The 23,771-nt window shown below is 55.5% G+C and overlaps 1 protein-coding gene across 1 annotated transcript; it reads left to right on the plus strand.

Annotated features, from left to right (window-relative positions):
- Positions 1–10,954: 10,954 nt before the first annotated feature.
- LOC124545560 (activating signal cointegrator 1 complex subunit 2 homolog) lies at positions 10,955–12,436 on the plus strand. The gene is made up of 2 exons (XM_047124508.1): positions 10,955–11,371; positions 12,017–12,436. Exons 1-2 carry the CDS (start codon positions 10,955–10,957, stop codon positions 12,434–12,436), a joined length of 837 nt encoding a protein of 278 aa, XP_046980464.1.
- The last annotated feature ends 11,335 nt before the right edge of the window (positions 12,437–23,771 follow it).

A 23,771-nucleotide genomic window follows, 5' to 3' on the forward strand; every position in this document is an offset into this window, starting at 1 on the left:
CGGGACATTCCGTGGGTCCACCGGATCTCTGTGATTTCGGAACTTGATTCCGATCACAATCCGGTGACCCTCGAATTCCTAGACGCTCGCCCACAAGACCAGCTCTGTCCGGCTTACGTTATCAACACAGACTGGGAGCGCTACCAACAACTTGTTGACCTTCATGTCCTTGAGCTTCCGCCCATTACCCGCCGCAGCCACATCGATCCGTCGGCGGACCGTTTTGCAAAAATCCTCACCGAATGCTACCGCACCTCTTCCCGACGAGTCCTCCAGCCTCCTCGTCGCCTGGACCTTCCGCCAGACGTCCAGGAACTAATTCGTACCAAACGTCGATTTCGTCGCCGGTGGCAACGCCTCCGCGACCCAATCGACAAACGAATTTGGAAGTCACTGGCTCAAGAGCTTCGGGTACGCTTACAAGAAGTCCATGATCAGGCATGGAACCAACGCCTTCGAGAGGCCGCAGACCGTCCTGACCGACTGTGGCGCATAGTCAAGGAGACTACAACCACTCCCCCTCCTTCTCAGCCCCTCCATGGTCCCCAAGGCCTGGTTTACTCGCCTCAGGACAAGGCGGAGGCCCTCGCACACAGCCTTGAGCGGCAATTTCGCCTCAACGAAGTCGACGACGACGAGGCTGACGCCCACGAGACCCGCGTTCATCGTCGGGTCCGTCAGCTTCTTCGCCGTCGTACAGACACCACCTTTCCACCGGTCACTCTCCCGGTGGTGGCGACTTACATTAGTAGTATTCCAGCCCGAAAGGCCCCTGGTCCTGACGGTATCCGGCCGACCCTTCTTCATCACCTCTCTCCAGTTGCACTTTCGTACCTGGTTAATCTTTACAATAGCTGCCTTTCCTACAACTACTTCCCTCCCGTATGGAAACTGGCCCGTGTCATTGCCCTCCCGAAACCTCGCAAAGATCCACTCTTCCCACAGAACTACCGTCCCATCTCCCTCCTCAACTTCCTCGGCAAGATTCTAGAACGCATCATCCTCTCCCACCTTCAATCCTTCCTCGATTCTCACTCTACCCTCATTCCCCAACAGTTTGGGTTTCGGGCGGGCCATGGCACGGTCCACCAACTCATCCGCCTCCACGACACCATCCGCAGAGCGCAACTGGAGCGACAAAGCACAGGCATGGTCTTACTAGACATTGAAAAAGCATTTGACCGAGTGTGGCACGAGGGCTTACTATATAAGCTTGACGAATATGGTTGCCCTCTCCACATCATTCACATTCTTCGACGCTTCTTAACTGGGCGCACATTTTATGTCATGCAAGGCCGAAGCCGAAGCTCAATCCGGGCCGTGGAAGCTGGTGTGCCCCAGGGGTCTCTCCTCTCCCCGATTTTGTACGCTATTTACACTAATGATATCCCCTCCCGTGTCCCCAACCATCTGGCCCTCTATGCTGATGATACTGCCGTCTTCACTTCACACCGAAACCTCCAGTTTATCGCTCTGAACCTTACACGCCACCTAGAACAGATCACTCAATGGAGCAACATATGGAAAATAAAAATTAACGCAGACAAGACACAGGCCATCCTCTTTACAAACAAACGAACTCCGCCAGCTCGCCTGGTGGAACTCGAAGGCCGACACATTCCCTGGTCACAGACAGTAACCTACCTAGGTCTCACCTTCGACAGCCGCCTCACGTGGAAACCCCACGTTGATGGCGCCTGCCACAAGGCTTACGGAATGATACACAAACTCTACCCTCTGTTGAAGAGCCCCGGCCTTTCGATACAATCCAAGTTGCTTATCTGGACGTCCTGTGTCCTGTCACTCCTGCTATATGGATGTGAACTATGGGGACTAGCTGCTGACACTCACGTACTCCAGGTCCAAATAGTGCAAAGCAAATCACTCAGGATCATATTAAACGCTCCGCGTTATGTCTCCAACTACGACATCCGCCGTCTTCTCCACATTCCACCCCTTGTCCATCAAATGCGCCTTCGCGCCTCAAATACCCTTACCTTCCTACAAAACTCACCTCATGATCACCTCACAGTTCTTAGTCGTGCTGTTGGAGACACACCTTACGCTCATCCGACGCTGATACTCCAGCGCCGGTACCGTCCCAACTGACGGTTTCACTGCAGTTGCGTATCTACTGATCTTTTTTTAATCTGTCAAACTTTATCATTTCTATCGACCTAGACATATAACAAAGCCATTTCGAACCTAATACTCAATCTGAAGGCAGGCCTAAGGCGATCCTTCGGCACATAAGTGGACGAAAGTCCCGTCAAGTTTGCGGTGGTGGTGGTGGTGGTGGCGGCGGGTGCCACTGTGTGGGGAGACGCTGACTAGAGCGGAGCGCTTGCTACTGGTGTTGCTGCTGCCGTACGTTCGTTCGAGATGCCGCCCAAGACTAGCGGGAAGGCCGCCAAGAAGGCTGGCAAGGCGCAGAAGAACATTTCGAAGGGCGACAAGAAGAAGAAGCGCAAGAGGAAGGAGAGCTATGCCATCTACATCTACAAGGTGCTGAAGCAGGTGCACCCTGACACGGGCATCTCGTCGAAGGCGATGAGCATCATGAACAGCTTCGTGAACGACATTTTCGAGCGCATTGCGGCCGAGGCTTCTCGCCTGGCGCACTACAACAAGCGCTCGACCATCACGTCCCGCGAGATCCAGACCGCTGTGCGGCTGTTGCTGCCTGGCGAGCTGGCCAAGCACGCCGTGAGCGAGGGCACGAAGGCGGTGACCAAGTACACGAGCTCCAAGTAAGGAGGTGGCTCTGGAATGGAAGGAAGGATGGAGAAGGCTCCTCCGTTGCGAGAGCGGCAAAACGGCCCTTTTCAGGGCCACCAACTTGCCTTTTGCGGGAAGGGCGGAATTGTTGTTGTTGTTTGTGTGGACGGCTGTGATGTATGTGTGCATTTTGATTGTGGGTGGGGGGGGCGCGTCAAAGCGTGTTGCGGGGTACGGCCACGAGGTTGGTCGCCGTGGCGTGGAATGGTGGCACGCCTCGTTGGAGTGGTTTTGACCCGTTGGTGTTGGTGTGTGTGTGTGTTACCTGTCTGCGAGGGGGGACAGTGCGATCGGCGACTTTTGTGTCACCGTAACGACGGCCGTTTGCGGGTTTGTTTTTTGCACAACATACATGGCGAGGGTGAAATGTGAAATGTTTTTGTTTGGTTTTTTTTGCCGCCCACTATTCCCTTTGCTGTACGCCGAGTTTGACAATGGTGCGACGTAACTGCAGCGTGGAGGTGTGTGAGTGACGTTGAAATGAACGTGCCATTAAGACGCATTGTTGTTGTATTGTACTGTACGTGTACGGCGACACGCACGATGATGTACCATTCGACTCTGATTTTTGATAGCCGTGTCTGACTGAGTGCGTACGACGCACGCACACCGATGTCGTCATTCAAAATGCACGCGTGTCCAGTGCAGTACAGTAAGCGCGACGCTAGACGGCGGCGGCGGCGGCGGCGGCGGCGGCGGCGGCGGCGGTCGTTTGTTTGGCGAATGTCTGTACACGTGTTTGTCTGTGTCCATCCGGTATGTATTTGTTTGTTTGAAAGTGTTTTGTGTGTCGGTGACGTGGTCCGATCCGTCGCCCGCTGAGTAACTGTCGATCGGCGCGATAGACCGGCGTCACGCAACTGAACCGAAGTCTTGGGCACACCCGTCATACTGTTGTACACCGTCGCGCTGAGAACGGTAACGAAAGGTTGACTTTGATCGGTCGAATGTCTGGGCAGAACGTGAGGAATGAGGCAAGAGTGCAAGGAGGAAAGGACAGAGGGGGGGCAAAAGAGAGAGAGGAAGGGAAAAAGGGGAGAAACGCATTCGTAGAGCAACGGAACGTTCCCGTGTCGGAGGCGTATTGGAGCCGCACTGAAATGCGTTTAACGGCGGCGCGGCTGCCGTGGTGAACGTTACCTTTGACGGCTGCATTGGGCTTTGCCTTTGCTTTTGCTTTCGCTTTCGCTTTCCCGGATGTACGTAACGTTTGTTGATATGGTTCTGAGGAAGAGTGTATGACAGTGCCGTGCCGTCCATGTTCGTGTGCCCTCCCATTGTGTGTATGCTATTGTCTGTGTACTTGAATGATGTATGTAGGTGTTAGTGGACATGTTTTACCAGTGGGGGGAAATGGATCGTCGATAGTTGCCGTCACTCTGTCACGGTCGAGATGACGCACCCTCCGTACAGAAAGGTGTCGAGAAAGTGAGTGAGTGTGTGCGTCCGTGAATTGGCAGTGTTTGGAGGTGGGCGTGCCCTGCATGTGGCCCGGAAGGCTGTTCGTTTGGCGGTAGTGTTGTGTGGACAGGGGAGGGGCATGCGTAACGCTGCTGGCATGGCATTTCGGGAGATGGGAGGGGGCAAACGAGGAGCGGCGGCCAAAGACGGGACGGGGAGGGGCGCGGTGTGGGTGGCTTGCGCCTGTGCTCGGCGTTGTGGTTTGTGCAAAAGAGGAGGAGAAAAACAATGAGTTGCCAGGGAGGGGAGCGGTGTTGTGTTGTGGTTGTCGTGGTGTAGCCGCAGACGCGGCTGTCAGTGAACGTGGCGAGACGGACGGATGCGCGGAGGGGCGGGGGCGGCGCATTTCGCCGGTGCCGTGCCGTGCCGTGCCGTGCCGTGCCGTGCCGTGCCGTGCCTGAAAGCCGCGTGGTCGCTGTGTTGTTGGTGGCGTGGGGGCGAGGAGAGTACCGTACGGGTGTGCTTGTGCGCCGGAAATGGCACACTGCGCCTGCCCGTCTTGGAGGCTGATGGCTGTGGTGTGGAAATGGGGCGCGGTGATGTTGAAGCAGTTGAAGAACAGAAAAGAAACCAAGAAAACGGAAGGCGTGATGCGGCGGTGGTGGTGAGAGCGGGAAAAACAAAACAAAAAGAAAAAAAACAACAAAAAAAAGAAGGAAAAACAACAAGAAACAAAAAAGAAAACAAAAAGTCTATCAATATTAAAATGTAAATGGAAATGGAAATGGACCCAGGTATAACCTCCCTGCACAAATAGCAGAGAGTCCGATGATAATAAAAATGTGCCAGAATGTTAACGTCCCTACAAAACAAACCCAACGATAATATTAATGAAAGAATGAACCGTATGTAACATTGCAACAGACATAATGAAACCTGATAAATTGTATAAGGGCAGCAGCGTTGACCTTTGGCCCTGTATTCAGAATAAAAAGAGCCAAAGATCGTTACCCCAATGAAAAAGACACTGAAACACGTATGTAACATAGCAGCGGTGGCGAGGCATTGTAGCATCTGTGACCAGAGAGTTTGCGCTGGACTGCGCGAGTGTTGCGAGCGGTTCTCAGCCAGTCAGCCAGTCAGTCAGTCAGTCAGTCAGTCAGTCGGTCGGTCGTTGCGAGTCTGTCAGTAGTCGTTGCGAGTCTGTAGCTCTGTGTAGTTGAGGGCTGTACTCTGTCAGTAGTCGTCGCGTGCAGTACGCTAATAGTCGTCATGCAGAGCGGTCGGTCAGTAGTAGCAGCCGAGTGCGGTTGTGTGATGTAGGCGGTCGGCAACACTGGTCAAGATGGTGAATAAGGTATACTGTTAATTAATATAATCATTAGATAATGAAAAATTTTATTTATTGTAATTATTCTCCAACAAGTTCCCCAATAATAATTTTTATTTGAAAAGCATTTTTCAAACATTTAATTTTTTATTGAACTAAAGAGTTCGTTGCACTTCACATTTCATTCCACTTCTTTGAAGAAAAATGTCACTAAAATCACAAAAAACGAGAATATTATTATTTGCAATGCAGTTCCTCCAAGCGCTGCGCAACAACAAGAGCAGAAATGTGACATCCATTTATTCGGAGGTAAGACTTTAATTCTGATTGTTTTGCACAGGGCCAAAGACCGATATTTCGGTTTAATTGAAGTTTCTTGTCACTGAACGGACTTTAAATGTTGTGAAGAATTTATACTTGAGTCAGATTGCGAAATTCACATTTTTGTTGCCATTTTCAATACCTCTCATTGTGGGCGAGGTTACAATTAGCGCAATGTCCATTAGCATCCGCAAATAACATTGTCCATTATTTTAAATTTTGCGGGGAGGTTACAACACACAAAAAAAAAAAAAAAAAAAAACAAAAATTGCATTTATATCCGCTCCTCAATTGTAGATACCCCTTACACAGCTGTGTGCAATGAATGAGTGCTGGCTGGTAATTAATTGCACTCCTTGGAGGGAAATGCCATAGGAAGTAGTCTTTAAAAAGTGAATGTTTTTCGTTAAAAGACAAAAGTTACTTTAGAAAAAAGTAATAGTGGGGCTTTTGTTTGTTGTTGAACAAAATAAGTACAATGAACATACGTTATCAGATTTGCGCAATGCAGCTTCACACTACCTTTTGATTATAACACAATATACTATACATCGTCCCGAACCGTGACCAGAGTCGCGAGACGAGCAGAGCACGCCGCCGACGCCCGCTCAGTACAACCGTCCACCCGCTACTACTGTCGACCGACTACTACCTCTCCCGACTCGCGCTACAATATATATAACAACTGTTCCTGGCGACCCGGTGCGTGCCACTACTGTCGTCTGGCGCGGTCCAAGCGCCGACTAGCAACGATAAATAACTCTCTGGTCAGACAGAGATGCTGTCATGCCTCGCCATCGCTCTGGTAATGAATACATACGTGTTGCAGCGTGCGTACCACCGGAACACGCAGTGGCGGAGCCAAAGACTGTGTTGTCGAGGTCGAGTGCGAGCGGGAAGAGAGGCAGCGTCGGCACGGAGATGCAAGCGAGCGCGAGACGCACGGGGGCTGCGGCGTGGCGCGTTTGCGGTCGGCGCCTTTGGTGGCAACGGCCGGGACAAGCAGCGGTGTATGGTGTGGTGCGGGGCGGACAGGGGCGGCGGTGGACGGGGAGGAGGCGGCGCGACGACGGCATGGGGGCGAAAACGGGACGGGGGACGGCGGATGTTGAGAGGCGTCACGCGCGGACAGGACACAGACACAGAGACACACAGATTGGATAGGGAGGGTGCGCGGTAGTAGTTGGGAATGTGCGTACCGTGCGGGATGGGAGTGGGCGAGGAACACGGTCGTGGCCCCTGTTTTGGGTGCGTGTGATGACGTCGGTGTGTTGTGGGAAGGGAAGGTGCTGTGGCGGCGGCGCGTAATGGGCGTAGGCCGAAAAGAGAAAGGAACGTGGGCAGTGTGTTGGCAAGCGTCGGTTCGACTGCGACGTTGATGGGCAGGGCAGGGCAGGGCAAGGTTAATGGTGGTAGGAGTAGGCGTGTGGGCGCAAAAAATCTGCCGCTGCAGGCGGTGCCGTAACCGCCATGGCGGGAAGGAGAGAGGGCCAAAGAAAGAAAGAAAGAAAGAAAGAAAGAAAGAAAGAAAGAAAGAAGAAAACAAAAAAAAAAAAAAGAAAAGGAGGGGGGGGGCGAAAGTGGAGAGGCGGTGGTGTGAGAAGGGCGGGGGCGGAAGGAAGGCAGGAAGGACAAGAGGCGAGGCGACGGCTTGCTTTGTGTATCGGTCGGTCTCTGGCTATGCTTCGTTTTCTGCAGCAGGGTCGGTGCGCGGCGTGGCTCGCGGCAGTGGGAACGCCTGGTGGCTGGACGGCCAGCAATGCGGTTGGATGGGCGGCCACAGCACCGCACCTGTGCCCGAGGAGGAGACGCTGGCGGCGGGCCCTGAGGTGAGGCCGGCTCGGCTGGGGCTGTGGATGTGTAGGGGTGCGCCGCTGCTGCAACAACGAGTAAAACGCGAGAAGAAGGGATGGCGGTAGAGAGAGAGAAAAAAAAAAGGTCGTGTTGTGTTGATATACAGGCAGACGCGTACAGAGAGACGAGCCCGGTCTGCAGCAGGGTGTGGCCGTGCCGAGTGCAGAGCAGCGGCGGCTCGGTTCGGTTCGGTTCGGCCCGGCCCGGCGGGCCGCGCTGTTGTCGCGGACGTGAGCGCCCCCTGGCGGGTGGCCGGAGGCGGCGCGGCGTGTTGGACGTGTGGCTGGTGGCAGTGCACAATTTGCGAGTGGCTGGCGGTGTGGTGTGGCGGTTGGCGCGTCGGGCGGCGGAGAGAGAGAGAGGGAGGAGAGGTATGTGTTGCGGGCGCCCTTTGCTGCACTGCGTCGTTGCGTGTGCCGTACAGGGCGGGCGCTTGTCGACTGTGTGGGCGGTGTGGCGAATTGGCGTGAAACGGCTGCCGAGAGGTGTGTGGTAGCGAGCCGGTCGGTGTCAGTGCGAAGGGGAATGTGCGTGCGTTTGGCGGTTTCGGTGTGCTTTTTGCGGCGTGAGAGTGGGAATTAGTGGGGCCGGCTGTTGTGTTGGTTCCTTGTGTCTTGTGTCGCGTAGCTTGATGGCAACGTGGAAGGACGCCGGTTTCGTTTCGAGCCTTGCGTGTGGTTGTCGACGTTGACTGGTTGGCGTGTGCCGATGCACGTGCATGTGTGGGTCGCGAGTGCGTTTTTGGCTGGCTGTGTGTGTGTGTGTGTGTTTTGGGGGGGGAAGGGGGAGGCGGTGGTGAAAGTGCAGTCGTTGCCACGGGCGTCGTCGGGTGGGGCTGGGGCTGTGCGTCGTGGCGGAAAGGTGGTAGGTTGCGGGAAGCGAGCCCGTCGTTGACGGTGTCGCGTGAGTTGTGAATCGAGTGGGGCGCGGGGCGCGGGACAGGAGCAGCGTGCCGCTGCGTCGTGGTCGTCAGCAGAGGCTGTGCGTGTGCTTGTCCTTTTTGTGGGCGGTTCGTGCGAGGCGTTTTTGTTTTGTGTTGCCCTAGTTGTTAGTTTATTTTGTTTGTGTTTGTTATTTTGAGACGACGACTGGTTGGTGGCGTGCGCGCGAAGTGGCGGTGTGCGCTTCCCCCGTGTCGTTTGTGTTGTTTTGTTTTTGTTTTGTTTTTTTTTTTTTGCACTGGGCCCCGGGGGGTGGGTGGGTGCGTGTGTGTCGATTGCCGGCTGGCGAAAGGTGCGCCATCGGCGGGGTGGGTCGCCGGCACAAGTAGAGGCGGCGGCGTTGTTGCTGTTGTTGTGTGGTGTTTGTTTTGTTCGGCTGTGTCGGCGAGCTGTGTTGCGGTGCGTGTGAATGGTGGTGCAAAAGTGCTGGCGTTGGGGCTGCGACTGCGACGGCGGCGAGCCGCGGGGGCGCATGATAGTGATGTTGTGAACAGCGGCTGTGTACGGTAGTGGTGTTGTTGTAGCACGACGTGCATCCGGGCCGGCGCGGAAAGCGCAGTTGCGGGCGGTTGCCCTTCGGTGCCAGCCATGTCGCGTGAGCGGCGGGTTGCTCTGGTGTCGACACGTGGTGCTCTGGGTTGTTGTGTGGTGCCCTTTGGCCGGTGGGGGTGGTTCGCGTGTGTCTCGTTCGCGCTCGGTATCTGGTCGTGGTCGTGCTGCTCCCCCGTCTGTCGGCGGTTTTCGACGTCGTCTGTACGTTTTTGTTCGTTTGCGGCGTGCCTGCCGACGTCGTCCCGTCGCGACCTTTCAACCGAAAGTGTGGCGCCCGAAGGTGAACGAACGTAACCCTGACCTCGGCGCTTTACGCTGAGCCGAGCGAACCGAACCTAACCTAACCTGTGGTGTGGCGAGGTGAGCTCAGCCTGTGAGCCCCTAACGTCTACGTAAGGTAAGCTGTCCGGCTCACGCCTCACGTTTGAACGCTTTTTTAACATACGTTTGACGCTTCTTAACCTAGCACTGACCCCTTAACCTAACGTGTAACCTAACCTAACCTAACCTAAGCTAAGCTAAGCTAAGCTAAGCTAACCTAACCTCTGACGCCTGACGTGTTTGAATGCTTAACCTAAGTTTGACGCTTAACCTAACCCAAGTCCCCTTAACCTAACCCACGTCCACCTAACCTAACCTAACCTAACCTAGACGTGTAAACGTAATGTGTAACGCGTAACGTGTAAGGTCGGCTGTCGTGTGTGCTGACGGCAGATTGGGTTGGTCTGTAGATTCGGATTGCGGTTTGCCTCGGTCGAGGGGTTGGGTCGGAAGCGGCGAGGGGCGGCGGCGCCTGTTGCGCAGGCGGCGTCCGTTTGCGGCGGGCAATTGTTGAGAAACGGCTGTGAATGTTGGCGGGCGAGAGGAGGAGGACGGCGCGCGATGTGGCCCGACGGCTGCGGGCCGATCGGGAAACGGCGGGAGGGCGACGGAAGGCGATGGGGCGGCGGAGGCGCGTTTGCACGGCCGTCATCGCCGCACGCCTCGGCTTGTGTGGCTATGGCGCCGGCCGCGCTGGCCGGGCTGCCGCGGCGACGGTGTGGGAGTTTTGCCGAAGGTTTGGCCATTGTGGCGGGTCGTCGGCTGGGGCTGTGGGGGCGGCATTTGGGCGGGGGCGGCGATTCTCGGCGGGCCGACCCAGGCTGTAGCGCGCGGTAGCTGCAGTTTGGCCGTGGTTTGCGGCGCTGCCGTGGCGACTGGTTGGCGACTGTGGTGTGGCTGTGTGTAGCCCCATCCTCGGTGGTTTGAAAGGCGCGGGCGGTTGTGGCGCAGGTTTGGGGCTGCTCCGCACAGGCTGTCGGACGTTGGGCGGTAGCAAGCGCGCGAGGCGCGGCGCGGCGGCGCGCAGAGTGGCGGCCGCTCTCTCGGCCGTCCGCGCCCGCCCGCGACACTGGCTGGGCCTTGTGATTCTCTGCAAGAAAGGGTTGGAGTCCCTTAGCGATCGTAGTGCGTGTGGAAGCCTTGTGCGACTCGCCGCTATCGAGAGCTACAAAACTCTGCGATTCACTTGCTTCTTAGCGAGTACTAAGCAATTTGTCGTGTTATAGGACCGACATAGAGTGTAGGCAAGATAGTGCGGACTAGCCGCACTTGTAGGATGAATAGAGTAGGGGACGACGAGGAGCCAGGGCCCCACCCGCGGGTGGCAAGCCCGCGTTCCTCTAGGCCAGAACAGACACACAGGGCTGAGGTAGAACTCGCGAGCAGGACCACTCAGGGCGCTCGACCGCGACACCCCGCCCCACCGGCCCCCACGCCTGAAGACTTATGCACTGCGATGATTCAAGAGAAACTGGAACAACTCCGCCGCGACCGCGACGCACGAGCAAAGGAACTCGCAAGACGGCGGGAGCAGGACGGCCCAACCACCAGTGCCAACTCATCTTCTGACGACTGCCGAACGAAGAGTCACAATCCGACGGAACAACACAATGCCATGGACTATCAGGACGAATCCAGCGACTCTGATGCACCATTCCAGGAAGTCAGACGCCGCCGGAAAGGCACCAAACGCAGGAAAGCCGAAGAAAATACCCCCATGCAGACGGAACAACGAGCTGTACCCACCACCAACTACTACGCACCACTACAGCAACAGGACCCAGCAATGGAAGACCAACACCAGCCTCAGCCTAACGACACAAATACTCAGGACGCCACAGCTCCGCCGCCGCCGAAACCGAGAATACCACCTGTGACAATCAACTACACTGGAAAATACCTGGAACTAAACGCTCAATTAAAGCAGAAGATCAGCGGACCACTCAAGGCGATCTACAAAAATAATCAGATCAAATACCACTTTGAAACGCTGGCAGACCAACGAGCAGCACTGGACTACCTCCATTCCATCAACATGCCCTATTTCACCCACCAAGCAGCAGAAGACAGAGAACTCCAAGTGGTCCTCAAGAATATCCCAGAGGAAATTACCGAAGACGAACTCGCCGCCGAACTTCGCCACATGCAATTCACAGTCACGAACGTACACCAGTTCAAGAAACGAGACCTGACCTCCAAGAAACTGATTCCACAGTCGGCTTACTGTGTATCTCTGCCACATGGACAGAAAAGCCGCACCATCTACGACGTACAATACCTCTTCCATACCAGAATTAAGGTGGAAGACTACAAGCCACTTGATGGGCCTGCCCAGTGCAAGAAATGCCTCAAATTCAACCACACTGGCCGGTACTGTCAGATGCCGGTCAGGTGTGTACGCTGTGGCGGCCACCACCACGCAAAGGATTGTACCAAGCCACGAACAGAACCACCCATCTGCGCAAACTGTCGCCAAGAAGGCCACCCTGGGACTTGGCGTGGTTGCCCTGAATTTCAGAAGGCGATACACGCCTACCAACTGCGCCCTCCACCATCCAAGGAGCCCCAACAACCACCACAGCCGTCGTTTGCGGCGACTCCGAAGGACTTCCCATCTCTCCGAACACCCTGGACGGCTGCATCGTCGTTATTTCAAACACCAACCCAGCAACAACCAACTCGACCGAAAAACACGGCGCGCCAACGACTGCACGATCTTCGCCAGCAACAACAGCAGCAACGATCCACGGACAACGCCCTCGGACTGTCCGATATCATCGCCGCGCTATCTAACATGGGCTCCATCATCAACTTACTAAAAACGAAGAACGTCTTTGCCATCTTAGCAGATACAGCTCGCAAATTCAACGACGCACCGGATCTGCTATCCAAACTACTCACTCTACTGGAAGGAATCATGGCCTTTTTCACCGACTAACATGGATCAAGAGCGGCATCAACACAGAAACCTTACATTCTGCTTTTTTAACGCCAACGGCGTCGCTCCCAAGAAAGTAGAACTCACCGACTTCGTCGAACACCACAAAATTGATGTGCTACTATTGTCCGAAACGCATCTGCGACCCACCCAAACCTTCAACATTCGCAACATGGTGGGATACCGCACTGACCGCCACAATCGGCGCGGTGGAGGTACAGCAATCTACCTGCGATCTTCCCTCACTCACTCTCTCGAAACCTTGCCTGACATGACGAGTCTGGAAGCCACAGCAGTCACGATCGCCACCATACACGGGAAGCTCACGTTCGTCGCAGCCTACTTGAGCCCTGGCGCAGCCTTCACAGATGAAGACTTTATCTCCATCTTTGATCGATACGACAGAGTCCTCCTTTGTGGGGATCTTAATGCGAAGCATGTAGCATGGAACTCGCGGCAGACGAACGCCAAAGGCACCCGTCTCTACGAACTTGAAATTCGGCTCCAAGCATTCACACAAGGTCCTGAAGAACCGACTTACCTGCCTACTGTTCCACGCCATCAGCCGGATGTCCTAGATGTGGCCATAATCAAAAACATGAATCCCGATCTGTCACTCCAGACGATCAATGACTTGACTTCTGACCACCAACCTGTTCTCGGAACACTGTCTGGAGCTCTTCCAATATTGCCACCGAAAACGAAAGTCTCCACAGACTGGATATCCTACGCCAGGTGGCTAAACAACAATGTGCGCCCCACGGAGCCATTAGCAACACCGGAGCAACTCGACGACGCCATCACTCGTCTGACTTCGAAAATCAAGAAGGCCGCTCACCAGGCCTCCACGAAGTTACTCTTCTCGACACCATATCGCGACCCACTGCCGCCGGCACTGCAAGACTTGAAATATTTGAAGAATCGAGCCCGTAAAAAATGGCAACAAACTCGCAACCCAGCATATAGACGAGAAATGCACCAGCTCTCCAGAGAACTCACGTGGCGTTGCAAGGAATGGTGCGCCGAACTATGGGAGGACCGGATGGCACAAATCCAACACCTATCGCGCGATGAATGGGCACTCATCCGTAATATCAAGAAACCCAAGCCACCAAAAACGGCGCTCACGGATGGCACCAACCTAATCTTTGACAACCTCCAAAAGGCCGAACTTTTCGCGGAAACTTACGAACCGCAATCACGCCTGAATTTTGCAGACTTTGAGAACGATGAGGAAGAGGACGCGCGCACTCGGGCAGAGGCACACCACATAAGACAACACCCCAGCGGAGACCGGCCAGAACTGACGTCGCCAAGGGAAATTCGTCGCATTCTCAGGCACTTACACTCCACATCAGCTCCTGGGCCTGACGGAATATCGAACGACCACCTAAAACACCTCCCACGGAAACCGCTAGTGCTACTTACGAGAATATTCAACGAATGCCTGCTGAAGGAGCATTTCCCACCACAATGGAAACTGGCCAAGATTATACCCATCCCGAAACCGGGTAAGGACCTACTCCAGCCTGAGCACCACCGACCAATCAGTCTCCTCTCCACGATGGGCAAAACGTTTGAACGTGTCATCTTGGCCCGCATCAAGCCGCCCCTCTTGGAAAACGACGTCATTCGACCTGACCAATTTGCCTTTCAACCCAAACTTTCCGCTGAAATCCAGCTGCTCCGGATCTCGGAACACCTTACAAACCAAATCAACCTCAACCACTATACAGCAGCCATTTTCCTGGATGTCCAACAAGCTTTTGACAAGGTGTGGCGAGAGAAGCTCTTAAGTAAACTCCGGAACACCACCGACATCCCAAACTGCTACATCAAGATCATCGACAGCTTCCTGACCGACCGCCGTTTTTACGTCCAACAGGCCGAACAACACTCAGACACCAAACCTCTCTCAGACGGCATACCGCAAGGATCGGTACTCTCGCCCATCCTGTTCACCATTTACGTGAATGACATGCCCAAACTGCCGAACATCATGCTCGCACAATTCGCTGATGATACGGCTCTTCTTACCAGTAGCCGTTCATTAGATACAGCCATCACCCGCTTGCAGCACCAGATCGATATCCTCCTCTTGTGGGCAACTGACAACAAAATCACGATCAACGCACTCAAGACGAAGGCCATACTCTTCACTCGCCGGAGACCGATTCTTCACCGCCGCCTCCAGATCAATAACCACGCCATCGATTGGTCCACCACAATGAAGTATTTAGGGGTCACCCTGGACCATAAACTTACATTTTCAGCCCACGTTACCGACAAACGCCTCAAACTCATTCGCGCCATCCATGGACTCTACCCCTTCCTAGCAAGCACTGAGATGAACGTAGCAACGAAGCTCCGCATCTACCGCGCGACAATACTCCCGATGATGTTATATGGTTGCGCTACGTGGGGAATCACATCCACCACCAACATCCGCAAACTACAACGCTTACAAAACCGGTGTCTACGGATCATACTCAAAGCGCCCAGGTGGTCCCGAATTATTTCCTTACATGATGAACTGCAGGTCTCACCGATAGATCAAGTAATCCAACTACATGTCCAGCGACTCATCAACAAAATAGACGACTTAAGGTTATCGACAAGGCAACTCGAAGGAGTCGCAACCATCCAACCTGAACCCTGGCATAAAGTCAAGGTTCCTAGGGCCCTCACAACACAATAAAAAAGTGAAGCTAAGGCATGTAGGGCACAAAGGACCCCTGTGAGCCCAAAGTCCTACAAAAGATGACAATAAAGATATCCAAAACCTACCTTTCAAACCCGGAAGTCCAGCCGCCAAAGGCGGTAGCACTTCGGCAACGACACCACACAGGTAAAAAAAAAAAAAAAAAAAAAAAAAAAAAAAAAAAAAAAAAAAAAAAAAAAAAATGATTCTCTGCTCTGCTGCTGTGCTGTGCTTGCGTGCCTGCCGTCCCGCTCGCTCTCGCTGTGTGTTACGCGCGTCGTCGAAATGGCAGATCAGGCGGCTACGAACGAGACTGCTGCGGCACCCGCCGCCACCGGCACGACGAAGAAGGCCAAGTCTGCGTCGTCTGCGAAGAAGCCGCGCGCCAAGCCTGCGCACCCGCGCACCTCTGAGATGGTGACGGCCGCCATCAAGAGTCTGAAGGAGCGCGGCGGGTCGTCGCTGCAGGCGATCAAGAAGTACATAGCCGCGCACTACAAGCTGGACGCGGAGAAGCTGGCGCCGTTTATCAAGAAGTACCTCAAGTCGGCCGTCGTGGCGGGCGAGCTGGTGCAGACGAAGGGGAAGGGCGCGTCCGGCTCGTTCAAGCTTGCCGGCGCCGGCGGCGGGGGGGCGGCCGAGGGCGGCAAGGCTCGTGCTGGCGGTGCCAAGAAGAAGCGCGCCGCTCCGGCCAGCAAGGAGAAGAAGGGCGCCCGTGCGGCCGGCGCAAAGAAGGCTGGTGGCGTGAAGGCGGCGACCGGTCGGAAGGCGGGCGCCGCCAAGAAGGCGTCTGCGGCGTCGGCCGCTCCCGCGGGTGCGAAGAAGGCGGCTGCGGCCAAGCCGGCCAAGGCCAAGTCGCCGTCGAAGGCGAAGAAGGCCGCCAAGGTTCCGACGAAGAAGCCGAAGGCGCCGCGCCCGAAGAAGGCGACGACGCCGTCTAAGGCGAAGGCTTCGCCCAAGAAGAAGAAGTAGAGTAGAGGAGAAAGAGATGGGAAAGGAAGGGTTTGGCGCTTGACTCCGTCGTCCCCACCCCCCGTCGTCGTCTAGTGGCGCGCAAGAGACGCGCGGCCCAAAACGGCCCTTCTCAGGGCCATCAAAGCACGTCGGGGAAGGTTTTGATTGTCGTGTTGCGTTTGGTGTGGGTGTCTGTCTGGCGTGTCTGTATGCCCGTGGGGATGCTGTTTGCGTGCCGTGGTGGTTGGATTGCGGGGGTCGGTGGCGGGTGTGGGCGGCGGTAGCGGTAAGCGGTGTTGTTGTTGTTGTTGTTGTCGTTGTCGTGGTTGATTGTCGCCGTGTTTGTGGCGGCGGCCGACGGTTGGTTTTCTGTCACGTTGTTTAGTTTGAATACGTTGGTTGACTTGCCTGCGTTCGTTCTTCTCGGATGTCTGTCTTGTCGAGTCGTGTCTGGTCTTTGTTTTGTTCCTTTGTGTGTGTGTGTGTTATGTTTTGCAACGGGGGGCACGTTGAGATGTGGAAGGAGTCGGCGGGGATTTCGGTGGCGTGTAGAGCGAGCGAGCGAGCGCGCCTGCCTGGCCGTTGGCCGTCGGAGTGGAGTGCGGGTTTTTTTTTTTTTTTGTTTTCGAAACGAAAGCGGCGGCCAGCCAGCCACCCGTGCGGTGTGACGTCGGCCGTTGGGTATTGTGCGCTGGGGAGGGATGATGTGTGATTGTTGCGCGCTGCTAGCAGGCAGGCAGAGTGAGCGGGTGTGGCGGACGGACGGGAAGTGGTGGTTTTTTTTGTTTTTTGGGTTGCGGGGCGAGAGGCAGGCGACCGACAAAGTTTGCTCGCGACGGAGAGATGTTAGTGGCCCTGAAAAGGGCCGTTTTTGTTTGTGCGGTGCGGTGCCGCGGCGCGGTTTAGGCGCGCTCGCCGCGGATGCGGCGCGCGAGCTGGATGTCCTTGGGCATGATGGTGACGCGCTTGGCGTGGATTGCGCACAGGTTGGTGTCTTCGAAGAGGCCGACGAGGTAGGCCTCGCTGGCCTCCTGCAGGGCCATGACTGCGGAGCTCTGGAAGCGCAGGTCGGTCTTGAAGTCCTGGGCGATCTCGCGCACTAGGCGCTGGAATGGCAGCTTGCGGATGAGCAGCTCTGTGCTCTTCTGGTAGCGCCTGATTTCTCGCAGGGCGACGGTGCCCGGCCTGTAGCGGTGGGGCTTCTTGACGCCTCCGGTGGCGGGCGCGCTCTTCCTCGCCGCCTTGGTGGCGAGCTGTTTGCGCGGCGCCTTTCCGCCGGTGGACTTGCGGGCCGTTTGCTTTGTGCGGGCCATAGCGGTAGCGGTAGCGGAGCGGCGTGCGTGGAGGTTAGGTGCGGCGCGGCGTCCGGTGCTGCCTTGACAACGGGCCCGCGCGCCTCCGTGCTGCGCTTATATGCCCTCGGTTGCGCGTGGTGGGGGGAGGGCGGGCCAGAGTCTATATAGGGGGGCGGCGGGCGCGCTGGGCGCAGACCGTAGCCGACTCTCCAGCCGCTGCAGCTGGTGTTTGTGCACGTTTTGCTTTGCCCGAGGAAGGATGACAGGCCGCGGCAAGGGAGGAAAGGGGCTCGGCAAGGGTGGCGCCAAGCGGCACCGCAAGGTGTTGCGCGACAACATCCAGGGCATCACGAAGCCCGCCATCCGCCGCCTGGCTCGCAGGGGCGGCGTGAAGCGCATCTCTGGTCTGATCTACGAGGAGACCCGCGGGGTGCTGAAGGTGTTCCTGGAGAACGTGATCCGCGACGCGGTGACGTACACTGAGCACGCCAAGCGCAAGACTGTGACGGCCATGGACGTGGTGTACGCCCTGAAGAGGCAGGGGCGCACCCTGTACGGTTTCGGCGGTTAGGCTGCGTCGCAGCGGGCGCTGGCCTTCCCGCGGCCGTGCTTGTGGGTGGGAGAGACTAGAAAACGGCCCTTTTCAGGGCCACCACACTGTTCGGAAGTTGAAAAGTGCGAAAGAGTCTGTGTTGTTGCTGCGTGTGTGCGCTGTGTTTGTTTGTTTGTTTGTTTCTTTCTTTCTTTCTTTCCGTTTGAGCGACGTGATGTGACTGGGAGGGGAGAAGGAAAGGAAACGTGTCATGTGGCTGGCTGTGTGTGGAGCTGCTTCGTTTGTGTTTGTTATTGTGTGTCTTTGTATCGATCGCGATGGAGATGGCGGGCTGTGTGTCGTTGTGCGAGAGGCGGTGATTATTTGCTTGCGTGGTTTGGCTCTGTGTGTTTGCGGCGGCGTTGGGGTTTCCGAGGCAAGGCGTGTGGGCATAGGCGGCCGGATCAGCTGTTTCGTTCGTGTCGACGGCCGTTGCGCGCGGGAGTGGAGGGCGGTGTGTCGACACGCCTCCCTTTAACAATGGTCATTATTGCTGCCGTTGTCGTTTGGAAGGCGACTGCGACCGTGCAAAATGTGTGTGTGTGTGTTGGGCCACACGGGCTGTGTGGACGACAAGATGGCGGACGTGCGCCGGCGGCGGCTGTGCTGTGTGAAAGTGCAAAGTTAAAACAAAACAAGGTGCGGCGAGGACGACTGAAATTTTGCTTTGGACGTAGGTTTGTGTGGTGGCCCTGAAAAGGGCCGATTGTTGTGGGCCGAGCCGGCAAAGCGCGTTGCGTGCAGGGGAGCACGCGGCGCTGCGATTGCCTGGCCTCCTTTAGGCCTTCTTCTCGGTCTTCTTTGGCAGCAGGACGGCCTGGATGTTGGGCAGGACACCACCCTGTGCGATGGTGACGCCCGACAGGAGCTTGTTGAGCTCCTCGTCGTTGCGGATGGCAAGCTGCAGGTGGCGCGGGATGATGCGCGTCTTCTTGTTGTCGCGGGCCGCGTTTCCGGCCAGCTCGAGCACCTCAGCCGCGAGGTACTCCATGACGGCGGCGAGGTAGACGGGCGCCCCGGCGCCGACGCGCTCTGCGTAGTTTCCCTTGCGCAGGAGGCGGTGGATTCTGCCGACCGGGAACTGGAGCCCGGCCCTGCTTGAGCGGGACTTTGACTTGCCCTTGACTTTGCCTCCCTTTCCGCGTCCGGACATGGCGATGGGCTAGCGACGGTGCACACGAAACGGAAACGAAAACGACCGGTGCGAGCGGCAGCGAGTCGAGCAGCGGAGTGCGTGCCGGCGCAGCCTGCTGCACTCATCTAATACTTTCCCCTCTTTGGGGAAGTGTGAGGGGGAGTTTATAGCCTTTTGGCTTTTACTCCCCTGTGTACATGTGTGTGTGATATTTCTATATATTTTTGGTGTCTGTGATATGTGATGAATTGTTGTGTGTGTATCTGGGACTTGCCTGAGGTAGGCGAGATGATTGGTGATATATGGGAAGGAACTGGATTAGGGATTGGGGTGGGATTTTTCTCTTCGACTTAATCGTCGAAGATCGTCATAGGGCGCTTGTGTTTGTCACGGGACATGTCATACCGACCAAGGGAGTGGATGAGTGCATTTCCGGATCTGGAAGTACCTTCATAGAAGGCCCTTGCCAGATCCTGGAAACGCTCTCTCAGGAGTGGGATATCGGCTGCGGCGTGCAGGTCGTCTGTGGGGAATCCGAGAGGTAGATGCAGTGCCCTTCTGAGGGCGCGGTTTTGCAGCCTCTGGAGTTTGTCCAGGTGCTGCTTCGCCGCGTATCCCCAGACAGGGCACGCATACTCCATTACTGGCCGGATCAGGGCCTGATAAACGTTCAGTGCTAGTGGGCAGGGAAGGGAGCTGTTTGTGTTCAGGATAGGGTATAGGATGGACATTCTGGCGCAGACCTTCCTGTGGACCTCGTCTATGTGGGGTTTCCACGTGAGACGAGAGTCCAAGGTTACGCCAAGGTACTTGGCGGTTCTGCGCCAGGGGAGTTGGGTTCCGTTTAGGTGGAGGTGGAGGGGGGGACGTTGAGGAGGTTCGCGCCTTCCGAGCCTGCGGGTAATCAGCATTGCCTGCGTCTTCTCCGAGTTGATGGTGATGCGCCAGCGACGGGCCCAGGTTTCTGTGTCATCTAAAACCCTTTGTAGCCTACGAATGACCAGGTCCTTGTTCGCATTTCTCGTGTAAAAGGCTGTGTCATCGGCGTACTGCGCGGTGTGCACCAGGGGGGCCGTTGGAGTGTCCGCAGTGTACAAGCTGTACAATACGGGCCCCAGGACCGATCCCTGTGGCACTCCAGCACGAATGCGCCTTCTGGTGGAGGTGGCAGTTTCTACTTTGACGGAGAAAGTCCTATTCGTGAGGTAGCTCTTGATTAGCTGACCTATGCTCCCTGGAAACCCTTGTGAATACAACTTGTAGAGTAGCCCTCTATGCCATACTGAATCAAAGGCTTTGGCTACGTCTAGTAGCACTATCCCGCAGTAGCCTCTGTGGTTGAAGCCCTCTGTGGCTGCTTCAACCATTCTCATGACCTGTTGTGGGGCAGAGTGGTTCTGCCGGAATCCAAATTGGAAATCCGGCAGAATTTGCTCTCTGGTAATATGTTCTTGCATGGGTTTTAGCAGGAGGCGCTCATAGATCTTGCTGAGTGTTGGCAAGAGGCTAATCGGCCTGTAGTGCTGCGGGAATAGAGGGTCTTTTCCTGGTTTGTGTATCGCGACCACTTCCGCATGTTTCCAGCAAGCTGGGAACTCACGGGAACGAGTAATCTCGTTGAGGACGTTCGCGAGGTGTGTGATCGCTGTGGGTGGGAGTTTTTTGACTAACTGGTTTGTGACACTGTCGTGCCCTGGCGCCTTTTTTGTAGGGAGGGACCTGATTACTCTTGCCACGTCCTCGGGGGCAAAAAGTATAGGTTCGTCCTCTGGGTCCTCCTCAGCATTGAGGAAGACAGCCAGTTGACGACTGACTACCTCTTCATGCTCTTCATCCTCGGGTTCTGCCGTTTGGAACTGCTTCTCGAAGGAGTCGGCGAGGGCGTTGGCCTTCTCAGCATTGCTGTAGACCAATCCCCGCTCGCCGTGCAGTGGCGGCATCCTAGCGCGTCTTTTTGTGAATTGTTTGGTTGCTTGCCAAAGTGTATGATCGTCTACTTTGAGAGCTGTGAGGCGGTTTTGCCATTGCTGGTTTCTGTGCTCATTGAGCGCTACCTTCAGTTCTCTCTGTAGACGATTGAGCAGCCTCCTGGTGGCCTGATTTCTGGTGATCTTCCACTCTTTTGCCACTCTGTTCTTGTGACGGATTTGAGCTAGTAAGTGTTCCGGGAGCTGTATTTGCGGTGGAGGGCCATCCCTTTGTGGTGGGGTGGCCTCTTCCGCTGCCGGCAAGATGGTGCCTGTCAAGTCTAGTAGCGCTTGATCTACTGTTTCGGCAGTAGGTGGCGGAGCGCGAGCGATATCAGAGGCGACAGTTTCTTGGTATCGCTCCCAGTCTGTTCGTTTGTAAGACGTCTGGTACCGTGGGAGTGCTACCCATTCTCCCACATCGACTTCTAGAATCACTGGGTTGTGGTCGGAGGACATTCTGTTGATTGTCCTTGCGGTCACAAATCCTGCGATCCTCCTAGTGAGAGCTATGTCTAACACATCGGGCCTGCTTCCGTTTTTCGGAAAATGTGTGGGCTCGACTGGACCCCATGTTTCGAAGTGGTGGGCGCGCGCTAGTTGTTGCAGCTTGGCGCCTGCTCTGGAGGTTACTCTAGAATTCCAGTCAGGGTGTTTGGCATTGAAGTCTCCCCCTATTACGAGTTTGCCTTCAATTTGCCCTAGAGCAGCTATGTCTCCCTCATCTATCTGGTCATGTGGGGGTCGGTAGACTGCAACAATTGTTAGGGGTCCAGTGGCAGTGGTTACTTCCACTGCCACTGCTTCGATTTTGTTGGTAGCTGGTAAGAATACCTGGTGGTGGGGGATCCCTCTTTTTACATATATGGCCACTCCTCCGCCTTGGGTTGGCCTGTCTTTACGGTAGCTAATGTAGTTGGGAACTGTCGCTTTGACTCCCGGTTTCAGGTGGGTTTCCCCCATCATGCATATGTCGATGGAGAACTCCTTCATGAGTTCTCTGAACTCGACCTCTTGATTAACAATGCCGTCTGCGTTAAAGACGCACATTGTCAGACCTTGAATATTCGGGCGTCTATTCATGATGGGGTGTTGATACTACTGGGGAAGTCGCAGAGGGGAGCAACTGCTGGACTGTTGCCTGAAGGGCGACGAGGATCTGTGTGTTTTGCTTTTGGGCTTCCCTGAATTCCTTCATCATTTCCATGACGAGGTTCATGGTCTGCACCATCACGCCTAACAACTGATCCATGGGGGGGGAGTGTGTGTGGGGTTCCCTAGAGCTTCCTCCGTCATGGAGGACCTGGTCGTTGTTGCTGTGTGTTTCCCGGTGTTGTTGTTGTGATAGTGTCTGGTGTTGCGATGATTGGGCCACGCTTTCATGGTTTTTCGGAGGAGAAACCACTTCCGCGTAAGTCGCCCTCGGTGTGTCCGGCCTTGGTTTTACCCAGGCCTTGTCTGTGTGTGTTGTCATGTATTGGTGTCTTGTGTGTCTGGATGGGTTCGTGGTGTTTCCTTTTCGTGTGTGGGGGGCGGCCTTTGCGCCCTTTGCCTGTTGTGTGTGTTTTTTATGGACCTCGCAACCTTGGTAGCCCGCTGTGTGGTTTTTGCCACACAGCGCGCACCTTATTTGCGGGTCCGTGTGTTTTACGTTACAAGTTCTTGTGTCATGGGCCTCGGCGCATTTTCTGCACCTCACTGCCATGGAGCAGTGTGCCGCAATGTGGTTGAGGCCCTGACATCTGAAGCACTGCACCGTCTTGTTTTTGCGGCGCAGTGGTTCAGTGGTCACAGGGACCGCCAGGATCATCTTAATGTCCCTTTTGTTTTGTGGGACGTCCGGCAGTGTCACCTGATACAGGGGCCATTTGCTCCCAATGTTTCCCATCTGTTGGACCGCCTTGACGATGTACCCCTGGGCAGTCAGGTCTGTTTTGATCGCCTGGGGGGCCACTCGTCTTGGTAGGTCCCTGATGACTATGTTTTTATTACGTGTTTTTGTTGTGGGGAAAGTGTAGTGGGGTATGTTTTTGCTGTTCAGAAGTGTTTTTATTGTGGTGTAGTGCTCGAGTGTGATTAATGTAATTTTTATTTTGTCACCACCAGCAGGTTTCGCCTTGAAATTGCCTCCCCCGATTGCTGTTTTTAACATTTCGTAGAGTTCCTCGTAGTTCTCAGTGAACTCTGCGACGATCGGAGGGAGGTGGTGGGTGACATGATTTTGTGTTTGTGTTGTAGTGTCTTGTGGTGCCTCTGGCTCATCGGCCACCGCCTGGAACCTGTTCGGGGTGGGTTCCACTCCCCGGGCCGGCGGGAGCCTCGGCTGGCGAAAGGTTTTCCTCGCCAGCACGAAACCATCCGAATCCTGCCCGTTTATGCGGTTCCCTTCCAGTTCCGGTGTTTCCTGGTCCCCTCCTAGGACGACGACAGGTGCTGTCGGGGGCGCGGGCTCCTCAGAGGGTGTGGAAGTGGTTGGGATGGGGGTGGTGGATTGCTTTTTCCCCTTGGAGTGCTTCTCCTGCTTGTTCTTCCTTACACGCCTTTGTCGGGATGTGGTGGACTTGAGTGGGGGGGATTTGAGGAATTGGGATCTGGTAGGGGGTTGGGTGGCATTCGCGGGTTTGGGGAGGATTTTAGTCGGTTGACTGGGCTTCTGCTTGCCATTTAGGCTGCGGATATGTTCAGCAAGGA

Source organism: Schistocerca americana, chromosome 8 (assembly GCF_021461395.2).
Source record: "Schistocerca americana isolate TAMUIC-IGC-003095 chromosome 8, iqSchAmer2.1, whole genome shotgun sequence".
Classification (NCBI taxonomy): Eukaryota; Metazoa; Arthropoda; class Insecta; order Orthoptera; family Acrididae; genus Schistocerca; species Schistocerca americana.